The sequence below is a fragment of the Piliocolobus tephrosceles genome, chromosome 1, assembly GCF_002776525.5.
Source record: "Piliocolobus tephrosceles isolate RC106 chromosome 1, ASM277652v3, whole genome shotgun sequence".
Lineage (NCBI taxonomy): Eukaryota > Metazoa > Chordata > Mammalia > Primates > Cercopithecidae > Piliocolobus > Piliocolobus tephrosceles.
The window spans coordinates 21795514-21809401 of NC_045434.1; the positions used below are offsets into that span (position 1 = coordinate 21795514).

Below are 13888 nucleotides of genomic sequence, written 5' to 3' on the forward strand. Positions count from 1 at the left end.
GATTTATTTCAGGTCTGGGATGACTCAAGAAGTCTCCCAGAACCTTCTGGGCAATATAGAATGCCTTGTCAATTCCTTGTTAATGAAACACCACAGAACTAATTTTCTTTACTAATGGCTTCATTTTTTGCGCCACTTATTGTTATCTTAATGGAATTATGGCATGGCTAAATGACAGTTAGAGTGGTGATTTGTGAGCAATGTAATAGAACTCCATTGTTCCATGTTCTATGACATGTATGCTCACTGCTTTCATAAAGCTTCCTTATCTGCTTCTTTTATACCAGGTTGATTCTAAGATACATGCCTTTTTTCTTTTTTTACCAGAATTTTACTCTACTTCATGACATTGTACTTAAAAACTTCTGTCATGTTTTCTTAAATTTCTGTACTGCTGTGTCATTTTTATTCCTGAAACACTTTGTTTCCAAATATCTTTGTGCTTTGGAAATCCAGATTTTCTTATCTCGGGAACCTGCTGCATTCCCCAGTGTGACATGCTTCTTCTAAAAAGTAGAACCCCTACCTTCTGCCCCCACAGATACACTCCTACCTGCCTGTCTGTCTGTCTGTCTGTCTACCTACCTACCTACCTACCTATCTACCTGTCTATCTACTTATCTATCTTCTCAATATCTATCTGGTAAACATTCACATATAAAAATGAGTAGGAGAAACAGATACCAAAGTAATTATATGTGTAATTAAAGCTGAATAGTTTTCCCCAAGTAGTAGGATTATGGGTGCATGCTGTATATTTTGTTTTTTATGCTCTCTTATTTCCCAAATATTATAGAGTAAGTATATCTTATTTTTATTTTTAAAAATGACATTAAAGGATCTTCTGTGGGAAAAATAAACATAACCGCCACTCTTAGCCTAAAATGGCACCAGAATCTATATTCCTGGTTGGGACGGGAGCTACAGTATTATCACCCCCGTGACAGACTTGCATTAGGAATCTGAATTAATTCTGCTCTTGATTCTGGTTATACTACAGAGTCTTTGCCCCCAAAAGTTGGAAAAGCTTTCTGTTATGAAAGAAAGAATTCTTTTCCTCCTTATTGTTCTCTGTCTAATCTCTTTATCACGAACAGCAGGGGAAATGTCCTCCAACAGAGGAAAGGAGCGAGAGGGGAGACTTGACTGGATTAGGAGATGGGAGATTGGAACTTGAGAGCAGTTATTCGCTGACCCGCGATTGGGGAGCACTGTTCTTGGCATTGCTCAGGATGCCCTCTTAGTATCCAGAACTGCTTCTCAGTGAGGTGTGAACAAAACCTACCGTGATGCTGAAGTAACTGGTAGGAGCTGCTTTGAATTTAAAGCCTGGCTTTCTGGGAAAATTGGAGCATCACATGGGTGAACCAATGATAAAGAAAGCCAAGTGGATGAAAAACGCAGAGAAAATGGAGCCTGATTCAAAGGTCTCGAGGCCTGTGTTCTCAGTCATGAACCAGGACACCTGCTTTTCTCTTGCACGTCTGCTCTCTTATGAATAAAATGGGAACGGACATTTCTACCACCTCTCAAGTGCCAGGCACTCTCCAGGTGCCGTGGAGTATGCAAGAGTTGAAATGGTGGTCCCTCCCGAACAGCAACAATAATACCTGCCCCATCTCCCCCAGATTTTTCAGAGAATGAGAGGATAGTACAATAGAAATCATTTTACCGGAGATGTCTCAGACCTGATCTGTTCAACATGAACTCCAAAGGAACACAGTAATTGAAGGGGGGAAAGGCATTTTAGCACACTTATATTTCAATGCTTTAAAACATATAAGCAATAATGAATTATGCATCATGAATTAACCACTATAGCATAGCATTCTTCAACTATTTTAGTGCTGGAATTTTTTTGAAAGGGGTGGTTACTAAACAGATTTTTTTTAGAACGGTTTTAACAGTTTTATTGTTGGGATGCTTCTGGATCTAGAGTCTTATAAAAATGATCTCCAAATATAGATCAAGCCTATACCTTCTCATATCGCCACCTCTCTGGATATATTCACACTGATCAGTCCTTATGGCCTTGGCACCATTGTTGTATCTGTTATAGTCACCTGAATTACCCTCTGTAGTTTTCAAAACTCACCTCAAAGAGTGCTCCCTCTATGAAGTATTTCCTGATGTTGCAACAAAATGTGATATTGTTTTCATTTGAAACTTCATAACAATGGGACTCTACCATTTATTAGGTTCTGCCTTGATTTATAGTTCATTCGTGGGCTTATCTCCCTCCTTGAGGACGTGAACTACATCTCACTCACCATTATATACCCATGAGCATCTAGTGTAGAACCTTGTGTAGAATAGGTAGCTGGAATCCCATAAGTATATGGGACATCCAGAGCCAGAAAGAATCCTAGAAAGCATTTGAGCCAACCTTCTTATTTTTCAAAAAGGAAGACTAAGGTCAAATAGGTGAAGGTGCTTTACCATCGACATTAGCTAGTTGTTGCCAGAGTCAGAACCAAAACCTTGAGTCTCTTGACCTGCAGGACAGCTGTCATTTCACTGCTGGCTGGGACCTAATTACAGAGTCTTTGAGAAGTATAAATACATCATACTAGTGGGAGGTATTAGCATCGTATCCAGAGGCTCACTGGGAGAACCCAAACTTATTTGAGGGTGGGGGGAATATTATCACTCACAGTAATAGTTGCCCATTTGATGAGTGTCTCTATGTGTCAGGCACTGTGGTAGGTCCTTTACACAAGTTGCCTCATTGTCATTGTCTGCTGAAAACAGCCACCCAATCTCAGAGGACTGACTTCTCTCCCTTTTTCCCTTCTAGGCTAATGGAGGTTGGCAGGATGCTACTACCCCTTCATCAGTGACCTCCCCTACAGAAGGCCCTGGCAGTGTTCACTCTGATACCTCCAACTGATCTCCCAGCAATCGCATCCCGGCTGACCCTGTGCCCCAGTTGGGGCAGGGGCAGGAGGGAGGGTTTCTCTCCCAACGCTGAAGCGGTCAGACTGGAGGTCGAAGCAATCAGCAAACACAATTAAGAGTCTCCTTCTCTTCTCTTCTTTGGGATGCTATTTCAGCCAATCTGGACACTTCTTTATACTCTCTTCCCTTTTTTTTTTTTCTGGGTAGAAGCCACCCTTCCCTGCCTCCAGCTGTCAGCCTGGTTTTCGTCATCTTCCCTACCCCTGTGCCTCTGTCCTAGACTCCCGGGGTCCCCGTCCTCTCTCATATCACTGAGGGATATTTTCAACAATTAGATGAATTTAAAGAGGAAAAAAATTAACAAAGAAAATAATAAAAGTGTTTGTACGTTTTCATGCTGGTGGTTTGAGGAGCCAAATTTACCTCACTCGGATCCCTGACTCCCTATGTTAACAGGCAATCCTTCTCTGTTTCTCTTATTACTCTCACTACCTCTTAGCAGGAATACGCCACATTGCCCTCCTCATTCCAGGCCTCCCTGCTTGCTCTTGCTTTTCCTCCCTGGGGACAGTACTGATTGGAACACTTTCCTCCTCTTCCTTCCCAGTCCCAGCTATTCACTGGGGACTGTCATAGCTGGGATTCTAAAGGTGCCACGTTTTTCATTTTCATCTCCGCTAAGTTGGTTCCCAGGCAGGAAGTCAGGCAGCAGGGAAGGACACGGGAACAGCAGGTGGAGAATTCCTACAGTCTTTCTTATCCTGCTATCAACAGCTCTCAGTTTCAGAGGCACAGTCTTTGGAGACCATTTAACACTCAGAAAGCAATATTTAGAACCTACTGCAAAACTGGGCCTGAGTTAGGCATGGTGATGAATGCATCAGTAAGGAGTAGAAAGTTCTTATCTTGAAACCCTTCAACCTCAACTATGCCTTCATAGACACATACATTCATGCACATGTAGGCACATGCACCATCTCACATCTTCACTTTCCCAAGATGCCATATACGGTTACCTACATTAATAACCGTAGCACTATACTTTATGAGCCCGAGAGAGGGAATTAGTGACTCTAAGTGAAGGTCACTGACAGAGAGAAGCAGTATGTGTCTGTGGCTTCCAGGACCTGCAGGCCCACTAGCGTGCACTTACCAGAATGGCATACACAGGACCTGATCTTGAGGAAGACCAGGTTTCCAGTGTAAACTACTCTTGTTCCCACCCTCTGGAGCACTCAGGGAGCCACATACAGTACTTACAGTGTCTGTAATGGACTTGGTTCTGTTTCGTTTTTTGTTTTATATTAGGTACACTGTATTAATTTTCCAAAATGTTATAGCACACTATGTTCTTGGTCCTGACCTATTGCTCTGGAGGAAAGAGTTGTATAAGGACGTGGCTCATGGGAACTTTTGCTAGCTTCATTTGAGGACCTGAGAATCATGGGGAAAGGGAAGATCATGTTTTCATTGAAATCATCACAGTGAGTTTTATTCCCTGGGAACACAGCATGTACTAAAAATACATGAGAAAATAGCATGTACATGAAAGCTATTCTCAAAAGTACCCTGAGCTCACCATCTTCATAGCCAACCCTACCAGCTATAAAGATATAAAGATGGCACCTGTATCACTTGATTAAGTGGGAGGTGGTCAAATCTTTTGGTGCCTCATTTTCTTCATCGGTGAGATGGGAACTGTTATGCCTGGCTTACTAAGAGGCTTGTGAGAGACTGAAGAAGTTGATTTTATTCATATTCAATCTGTAAATGCGAAGTCAGGGGAAGTAATGTCCCTGAAATAAATGGGTTCATGCCATCTAGGGACAATAAATGGTTTTCTTGTTGTAACTTATGGTTAATATCAGTACCTTGATGTCATCGCCATGATGACAAAGAGAAGAGTTTTTGTTGATCTTCTTGATTTTGGTCTGTCTGGTTTCTTAGGATAAAGAAAAACTTTCAAACTAGAAAAATAGGCCCTGGTTCACTTCGTTTGCACTTGAACCAAATATGTTGCCTCGTACATACTTGGTCCCTGTCACATTGACTGCTTGGGAGGCTTCCAGGGAGAAGTATGAGACCCTGAGGGGTGAGAATGGGCAGCTAACAAGGACATGGAAATTCTGCATGGCACTACAGTCATGAATAGAAAACACTCTCTGTGTGCTCAGGGGAGCAGGGGCTGCCTCTGAAGAAACTTGAGGGAATACGTATTTGAAGGAAATGCAAAAGCTAAATATTTAGCAAAATGAGATTATGCCTTGATGACTAAAAGGCGCTAGAAAGGATGTGTCTACTAACTTCTGCCCTAATTAGAACAGACGCCTAGAAGGAGCATTTTTGTGACAACTTCATAGTGATTAGAATCAGTGGACAACTCCATCTTAGTGGCAGGAATATAATGAAAGTACCCACACAAGAACATGGTTGAATCACATTTGCTTGACTTAGGGCAAAGTACGAAAGAGAGACGAAAGGGTTCTCTTGGAAACAAGAAGAGTGACTCCAGATGTGGCTTGAAATGATTACCGTGTTAAGTTAATGCAAAATGTCAGAGCAGTGCTACGTTTGCACAGGCAGTTTCTCTCCGGGCAGTAGTTTGCACTGATGATCACCTTTCAGAGCATTTTCCCCAAACAGCACTTCACTTAGTCTTCTCTACACCCAGCACCTCCCCCCTAGCACCCCCTGCAAGCCCACTATCACTTCCGACATCCATCGTGGCATCCGTGAGATCTGTCTACATTAGGCGAAGCAGGAGAGCACTGAGAGCAGCAGGATGGGTTTGGAAAGAGCATGCCTCTGGAAACACAGCTTCCTGGGAATTTACATTAGGCCAGTCCTACAGATACCAAGATGCACCCCAGGATTTCTTCATTTTCTATTAGATGTGGGAGTGCTCCATTTTCCCCGACAGCGAATTTCCCCTGAGAAATGATACTAGACCCTGGGTTTGCCCACCTTGTAACTCTTCATTATCTCCTCCTTTTCATCCCTAATTCCTCCTCCCCCTGGCGTGGAATTGACGCCCGTGCAGTACATTTGCCGAGTGGCACCTTCTTTCAATTTATGTTTTATTTTGCTATGGTGGTGGTTCTTTATTTGCTGGTTGCCTTTTCTCACACATCTTTCTCTCTCTCTCTCCTTCCTTCTGCTTTTTGTTTTTCTGCCCAGAAAAACCTGACTTCGATACCAAAAAAGATGAAACTACAGAAACTCAAATTTAAAAAAAACTTTAAAAAAAACAAAAAAATACTCAACGATTCTTTCAGCTTTATTAACATTTTCCATTGTTTCTTGCGACTTGTGTCTCGTTCTTTGTAGTATTGATGATGAACATTTGATAATGAATGTTCTTGTATATTCAGATAAAGAAAAAAAAAAAACCAAAAAAGCGGTCTGAATTTAATAGTGTTTATAATAAAAATTTTAAAAATGACCCTCATAGCACGCAAAACAGGATGGGGAATTTCCCTTCTTCTTTCTGTGACAATGCGCATCATTCCTGCATTAGTTTTTAACACCAAACTACCTACATTCATCATTTCCCTCATTTTTCTTTTATTTTCTTGCATTTGTGAATTAGTTCAAGAATGCTAGAAAAGTGTCGAGTTGTGCACATCCATTTCTTGTTTCACAATGTTTAAAAGTGGCAGTAATTCATTTTGTAAACTAAAAAAAAAAAAAAAGGTTGGAATAGTGAGCATAATAGGTACAACCTAACACATTATTATGTTTATTAACTTTGAGACCCAGAAGTAAATTCTTTTCTTTTCTTTATTCTTGCTCTTAAAAATACAAAAAAAAAATGTTTTGTTTTGTGTTATTTTTGGTTTGTTTATTGGTGGGGGGGGCTTTTTTTAATTGTCAGGATTATGATCTTGCTGTTTTTCTTCAATATGTATACAAGGTGATGTGAAAAGGTGACACGGCAGAGTAGTAAGAACAAGTAGGCTTGTTCTTCTACTTTGCTTCACGATTCAGTTAATGCGAAAAGCAAAGATCAAGCCCATGTTGATGTCTCGTTGCTCACCTGCATTTCCAGAGTGTGTGGCACTCCTGCGGTCCCTGAGAAAAATAAAATCAGGGACATGCTTCTCCTTTTAGCCTTTTAAAAATTCAAAAAATTTAATCCAAGGGAACTTTTTGTGCTATCAGGAAAGGTTTTTGCCATTTTTGATTCTGATTGTCACAGCCAAGTACTTTGTTTTCTTTCTCCCTAATTAACTACATTCCATGAGGCCTCTTCCAACTACAGAGGCCTTTTCTTCCAGAAGAGTCCTGCAGGAGATGCTGGTATGATGGGCACCATTGGCTAAGTAAACTAGATGCAGGAAGCAGTCTTTGAGGCCAGTCTGCCAGCTGAGTCCTGGTTTTGGATGAAGAGTTGATGAGATATTGGGCCAGGCTCAATGCTGTAGTTTTAATGCTAAGAGGTTAAGTTTACTTCACAGAGTACACCTCTTAGTAACCTCTGACTTAGGCAGCTGCTTAAAGCAAATTGCAAAACTGGCTTGATTTGGAATGTTTTTATTAGAGGAAAAAAGAAAGCCATATTATCTGGAAAAAACTTCATTTTAAATATCCATTATTCAACAAATTACGTTCAGAAAGTGGTCAGAACTTCAGCAAGGAAAGTGAAGTAATAATGCAGAATTGTGGAGCAACACTTCAGGAAATATTTCTACCCAAGCGCTTATACTTTTGAAGTCATAACAAAATAATGATGAGCTTTTCACATCACCTTTATGGTTTCAATCCCTAGCTCAAAGCTTTCTGGAATCTTTTATTTTTTGTAAACTTTTTTTTCTTTTGTTAAAATAAATAAAACATGCAATGTTTTTCTCCTTTTCTCTCTTATTCTTTTCTTTGGCATTTTCATTTTGAAATGCTTTCCTTTGGTTGTTGGTTTTATTCTCCCCCTGCCCCTCCCCTTTTCTTATTATTCAGAGTATAAACCTGCAAAGCTCTGCTCTGTTTTGGTTTTGAAAGTTTAAGCTTTTCTGCTTCTGTGAGAGCACAGGCTTCTGTCCCTTTTGATTCCAACTGAACTTTTGTGTTCTCTAATGATACTAACACGGTGTAGGTTTTACAGTCTCCTAATTTGTACTGGTAATGCATATTCCAAATAAATAGTTTCTTTTGTTGCAAAAAAAAAAAAACAAAAACAAAAAACTTGTATTTTGTGCACATTTCTTTTCTTACATGCTGGCAACTTCTCTTTCCCCAAACTAGGCCTGCATTAGTGTAGATGATGGTCTAAACTGTTGCCCTAATCACTGAAATGTCTACATGCCATGATGGTGGGGCAGAGACCTCATGGGCCACCTTCTTCACTCAGGAGATCAGAAGGAAGGAAGAAAGGATCATCTGTGGGTAAACAATAGCTGTATTACAGAGGGACAGAGCACCCCATCTTGTCTGCTTGCAACTGGCAGCCATCCACCAAGCACCAGTTCAAAGAAATTCCAGGAGTATTTTCCATAATAAATTCTAAGTTCCTAAGTCATGGCTGTTTGCCCAGTGATTCTCCTTTTCTTCTCTTTGTCTGCTGTAATCTGGTCATAAGGAAAATTGTGGTTCCCAAGAGATGTTTCAGGGGAAGGAATCTAGGTTACAACTAATACCCAGTTGTAGGCTCTCAGGAGTGTGATAGATGTTACTCCCAACAGATGTGCGTCTCTACCATCTGTTATGCCTACCATCCCAAAGAAGCATCTCTTCCAATAGTCTGCACTCATATTGAACTCCTGACCTTTGAGGTTTTGATGTGTTACAGAATGTGGTGTCCCCAGTGTTCTAGCTGGAACACCAGGCCTCCACACCTAAGTCTGTGCCCAAGTCTTTAACACCATCTTCCCATCCATAGAGTGGGATGGAACTCCTTGTCTGGCTTTTGACATGTTACTCTAGGGCCATCACATGCATTACATTCTCATTTTCATGCTGTAGCTCTCCTATGAGACTCTGTCCAGATCCTGTATGAGACGAGTATGTGTTGAAAGTTGAGGTAACAATCACTTATCCCAATCACAATTCTAAACGATAGAAACAAGATCAAAGCATCCCCAGCCTGTGGGAATCAAATTATCATTTTTATTGATGGACAAGCTAAGTGCCTACTGGCCTCCAAAGTTTACAGCTATCTGCTAATGTTGAGTTGGTGAGCATCACCAGAAGCCAAAATGGAGGACTCGTGTTCTCTCTTCAAATCTAAACCTTGGAATATACTTATGGGAGCAGGCAGGCTCCGATTACTTCCTTTTCCAATTGCATGGAAAATTAGGGTCTAACTCGCCCACCTAGTGTATTACTTAGAGTGGTACTAAATAGATATAGCAAATAGACCAAAAATGTATACTGCCTCAAATGCAATACAAACTATTTCTCATGGTATAGCCCAAGGCAAATGTCCCTGGTCATTTCCTCTCCTTGAAGTAATTCGGGGATCTAGCTGCTTCTACTCTGTGGCTCATCCGTCCTCCAAGAATCTGTAGCTTTTCACATCCACAGAAGGGAAAGGGTGTGAAGAAGGCCCACCCACTTCTTGAAAGCCTTGACCAAGACTTCCCTTCCATTCATATTCCTAAATGCAAGGGTTAGGGGTAGGCGTGGGGATTAGAAAAGTAGTCCCTGGCTAGGCAGCCACTTCCTGGGAATAACTGCACACAGTAACTTTGTAGACAGCTGACCATCTCCATCACACCTAGTGATGGGATAAGGAAGAGCAAAAGACAAGCCCATATATAGCTGTTTCATTGATCAGACACACTTTCAGTAGAGACATTTCCATGTCAGCATTCCACACTTGGCTTGATTACTTTTCACAAAGAAGATCAAGAGAGGGATTTAACAGGGGCCAGAGATGTGCAATCCAATATTGCCCGCTCAAAGTAGAGGAAACAAAAGTCTCCACCTCTAAGGAAATGTAAGAATGCGAGATAAACAACCCCTTTTTTCCAACATTCTCCAAATGTTGTTTTCTAGCTTGCCTGAGCACCAAGCCTATGGTCATTAGGAAGGGAGAGCTGCAGTAGGTTAGGGTCACCTTGTTCCCATCTTCGGGTCACACCGATACGTTTACTGCTAGCTGGAAGAATCAACTCTGGCAGCCAGCAGTCATCTTAGAGAGTATGGTAAAATGTGGGTCGAACCCCTTAAAATCACAAAATCTCATATGCTCACCCCTTCTCCCAAACCATAGATTTGTACATGGCTGTCCTTATAGACTAGACTTCCACCAAATCCCCATTTTATTTATTTATTTTTATTTATTTTATTTTTTTTTTTTGAGACAGAGTCTCATGTGATCTCTGCTCACTGCAACCTCCGCCTTCCGGGTTCAAGCGATTCTCCTGCCTCAGCCTCCCAAGTAGCTGGTATTACAGGCATGCACCACCATGCCCAACTAATTTTTGTAATTATAGTAGAGATGAGGTCTCACCATGTTGGCCAGGCTGGTCTCGAACTCCTGACCTCAAGTGATTCTCCTGCCTTGGTCTCCCAAAGTACTGGGATTATACGCATGAGCCACCACGCCTAGCCAAATCCCCATTTTAAAAAGAGACATGACTGGTCCAAGTGCAGTAGTGTTTGTAACTAATTGATTACAACCAGTTACAGATTCCTTTATTCCTTCTCCACTCCCACTACTTACTTTGATAAGACTTTTAAATTAAAAAAAAATTTTTTTTAAAAACATGCAACCAAATGTCAATTTTACTGAACACCATTTCGTATGCAGAATATAGCCTTCCTTCTAGAAACACCCAGTGTGGAGAGAGGCACAAGAACCTAGTCTTATAAAACATGCAGTGGGTGAGTTCAAGGAGATTGTTTTAATCTGGATCCCTGAATCAGGAATGATGCTTTGCTTTGGGGAGTTCCCTCTCATTCCTGCATAAAAGCTACTATAGTGTACGAAGAAGTAAGTGGTTTTGCTGACCACCGAGGCCAGTGTGACTCAACCTATGGCTTCCAGCCTTAGGCAGACTTCTGAGGTCACCTTGGGCATTGTAGAGGTGAGGTAAGGAATGTTGTAAAGGGTTATAGCAGTGGCATTGCCCAGGGCCACATTCGTTGGAGAATCATTGTCCTTGTGTATCCTCCCAGGACCCATGCAAAAGACAATGCAGCTCTTATTTCTGGATGCTTCTGGATAGATCAGAGTGGTACATTCATTCATATCCAGGTTTTTCTGTACCCTCAGCCAAAATTCACTCTCTCCCACAATGCCCAGCCACACGACATAGCTCACCAGAGTTAACATGCACTTTGTGATAGCATAAAAGGCCCCAAGTGATCGCATACATTTGAATACAAATCTCTCATTCTAATATTCAGACAGAAGTTGAAGTTCAAAACAAAATACTCCTCTCTCTCGCTCTCTCATTTTTTTTTTTTTTTAGACATGGTCTTGCTGTTTCGTCAGGCTGGAGTGAGGTGGCACGAACATGACTCATTTCAGTCTCAACCTCCCTGAGTTCAAATGATTCTCCCACTTCAGCTGCCCAGGTAGCTGAGACTTCAGGCATGCACCATCACACCCGGATAATGTTTGTATTTTCTGTAGAGATGAGGTCTCTCCATGTTGCTCAAGCTGGTCTCGAACTCCTGGGCTCAAGCAATCTGCCTACATTAGCCTCCCAAAGTGCCAGGATTACAGGCATGAGCCACCACACCTGGCTTCCTCTCTTTTAAATTAAAATTCAAAGAACTATTAGTCTACAACTCCACAGTCTCCAATTTCCTCCTACTGTGCTCATTCCCAGCCAGTACACCCTCACTCTGTTGCCAGAAGTAAAGTTGAAGGCCTTCCTTCTGTAACAGCAGCGGGCCTCTTCTACTGAAATGAGGATAACCGTTCTGCCCCCTCCAAAGTTCAATTAATCCAACCTTGAATCTTTCTAGTATCCCTTTTTTTTTTTTTTCTAGAAAGTCACTTAGTAGGCATTTGAACCATATCCCAGTGTTGGCCAGACCCACAGAATTTAGAAAACACAGCAAAGCTCAGACTCTTACAGGTTTCCAGAGCCCAGAGCATAGAACATGACTGGTGGTAATGAATGACCACAGAAGAGATTTGAAAACTTGGTGAGGAAGCAGGAAAGACAGAGAGCACGAGAAAAATCAAAAATACAATTTTTATTTCAGTTTTTACAATGCCAGTTGAGTACTATCAAATGTAATGTTGAAAAACAGCCACCAACAAGAGGTTAATTTTGCACTCTGCTTCCCATATCCTGAGGGAAACAATCCAATCTATGCATTCTGCCTCCTTTCTCTGAGAATGACCTTTGAAATATTCATGTCTTTGTGAAAAATTCAAAAATGTAAAATGGGTCCTCTCCAGTCCACAGGCTCACTTGAGGCTCCTGCCTCCCCCTTGGTATTCATATACATATTTAAGATTTATCTCGATTTCCATTTCCCTTTAAACCCTGCATCCCTAATCCCAGATACGTTTATCCCTGTACCACTGTGACCTCTGCTGCTTCCTTCTCTGGAATTCCTCCAGTCCATGACCTTCGCTGGGCTTTTCCTTTGTCTCAGTTGGAGTGAAGCTCAAATCCTGAAGCAGGCTGTTGTTGGTGCAGAGGGCAGGGCTTCTTCCCTGGGCACCACTCCCCACAAAGCCTCCCCTTCCCTCCGCCTTGGAGTTCCAGGCCTTGAATAACTGATGCTGCTTCAGTATTAGCAGAAACATTCCTTTCTGCCCTCCTCTTGAGATTCACTCCTGATGTGTCTCCCCTATTTTTCCTCAACTCCTTTTCAGCAGAGTCTGCAAAGTTTAAAATGTTCTCGCCTGCCCCTTTTCCTGGTTCCATCCCTTCTCTGTCTTGCATAGGGCTCACTCTCTACTTCTGGGCACAGACATTTGTTTTCCTAACATATTTTTCTGAATTATATTTTTTAATTTTTTTTCGATATCTCCAGATCTGTCCAAAGCTTCCACTGTTCAGCAGCTTTAATTCCTTGAGTTGAGTAATGCTTCACAGGCGGAGTCTTCCTAGGAGCACACACCCAGGCTCAGCCATCACGTGGCTGTAGTGTGTTTCCGCCCTCCCAAGAGCCCTCCCTTAGAGCCCATTTCCTGCGCTACACCTTCAGAACACGTGGCAGGTCTGTTTCTCTGTACACGTAACTGCTGTGTTGGAATTCACTAATAATCCTTGAAGTATTTTCCTCTGATCTTCTTGATTTTCCCCTTTCAAATGTGTCCACCTTTTCTGTTCCCACCTAGTTAAGCCTTCTGAGTCACCAGTGAGAACATTTCTAATTGCTGCCATAACTGGTCCCCTATCTGCTACTGTGGGTGCTTTCTGGATCCTTTGGTATTAAGGAACACGTTGGTTTACTCACTGAGATCCTAAAAGCAAGACCACACATACTTGAATCCCAGCTCTGCTACTGCCAGGTTCTTCCTGATGTCACTCTAACAACAGATGAGAAGTTTTCTTTCAATTCCTGAAAACCAACTAGGTGTCCTACAATCTAACTCAGTTCTGATACCAACTACCCAGAGTTAGCGTCGGACTCCTAAGGTTTAAGGGCTCAGTCCCACAAGTCTGCCCTCACTTCAGACACCAGCCACAAGTATTGTGTCACTCATACTTCTGATGACTGGCTAAAAATTGGGAGGTCTCATGACTCCCTCCTCAAATGCAATAATTGGCTGGAATGGCTCACAGGACTCAAGAAGCCTCTTTGTTTCCATTTAGCAGTTTATTATAAAGGATGCAAATAAACAGCCAAACAGAGAGGCACATAGCGGGAGGTCTGGAAGGGTCCTAAGCACAGGAGCCTCTGACCCCATGGAGTTGGGGTGTGCCACCCTCCTGGCATGTGGATGCATTCACTAACTCAGAAGCTCCCTGAAACCCATTGTTTAGGGATCTCATGTAGATTTCATTAAATACACATGATTGACTAAATCATTGCCCATAGGCATTGGTGACCCATGCCTCTTACCCAGGAATTGTGGGGT

General features: G+C 42.0%; 1 protein-coding gene across 3 annotated transcripts in view; it reads left to right on the top strand.

The window, feature by feature from the left end:
• The window catches only part of PBX1 (PBX homeobox 1), a 293317-nt gene extending 287033 nt beyond the window's left edge, over positions 1 to 6284 (top strand). The window contains exon 10 of one of the 3 annotated variants that reach the window (XM_023207053.1): positions 2798 to 6284. In XM_023207053.1, the coding sequence (XP_023062821.1) occupies positions 2798 to 2890 (93 nt within the window). In that variant the 3' untranslated portion in view covers positions 2891 to 6284. The remainder of the gene's footprint in view (positions 1 to 2797) is intronic. The other 2 variants (XM_023207054.1, XM_023207055.3) reach the window with 2 other exon arrangements.
• The last annotated feature ends 7604 nt before the right edge of the window (positions 6285 to 13888 follow it).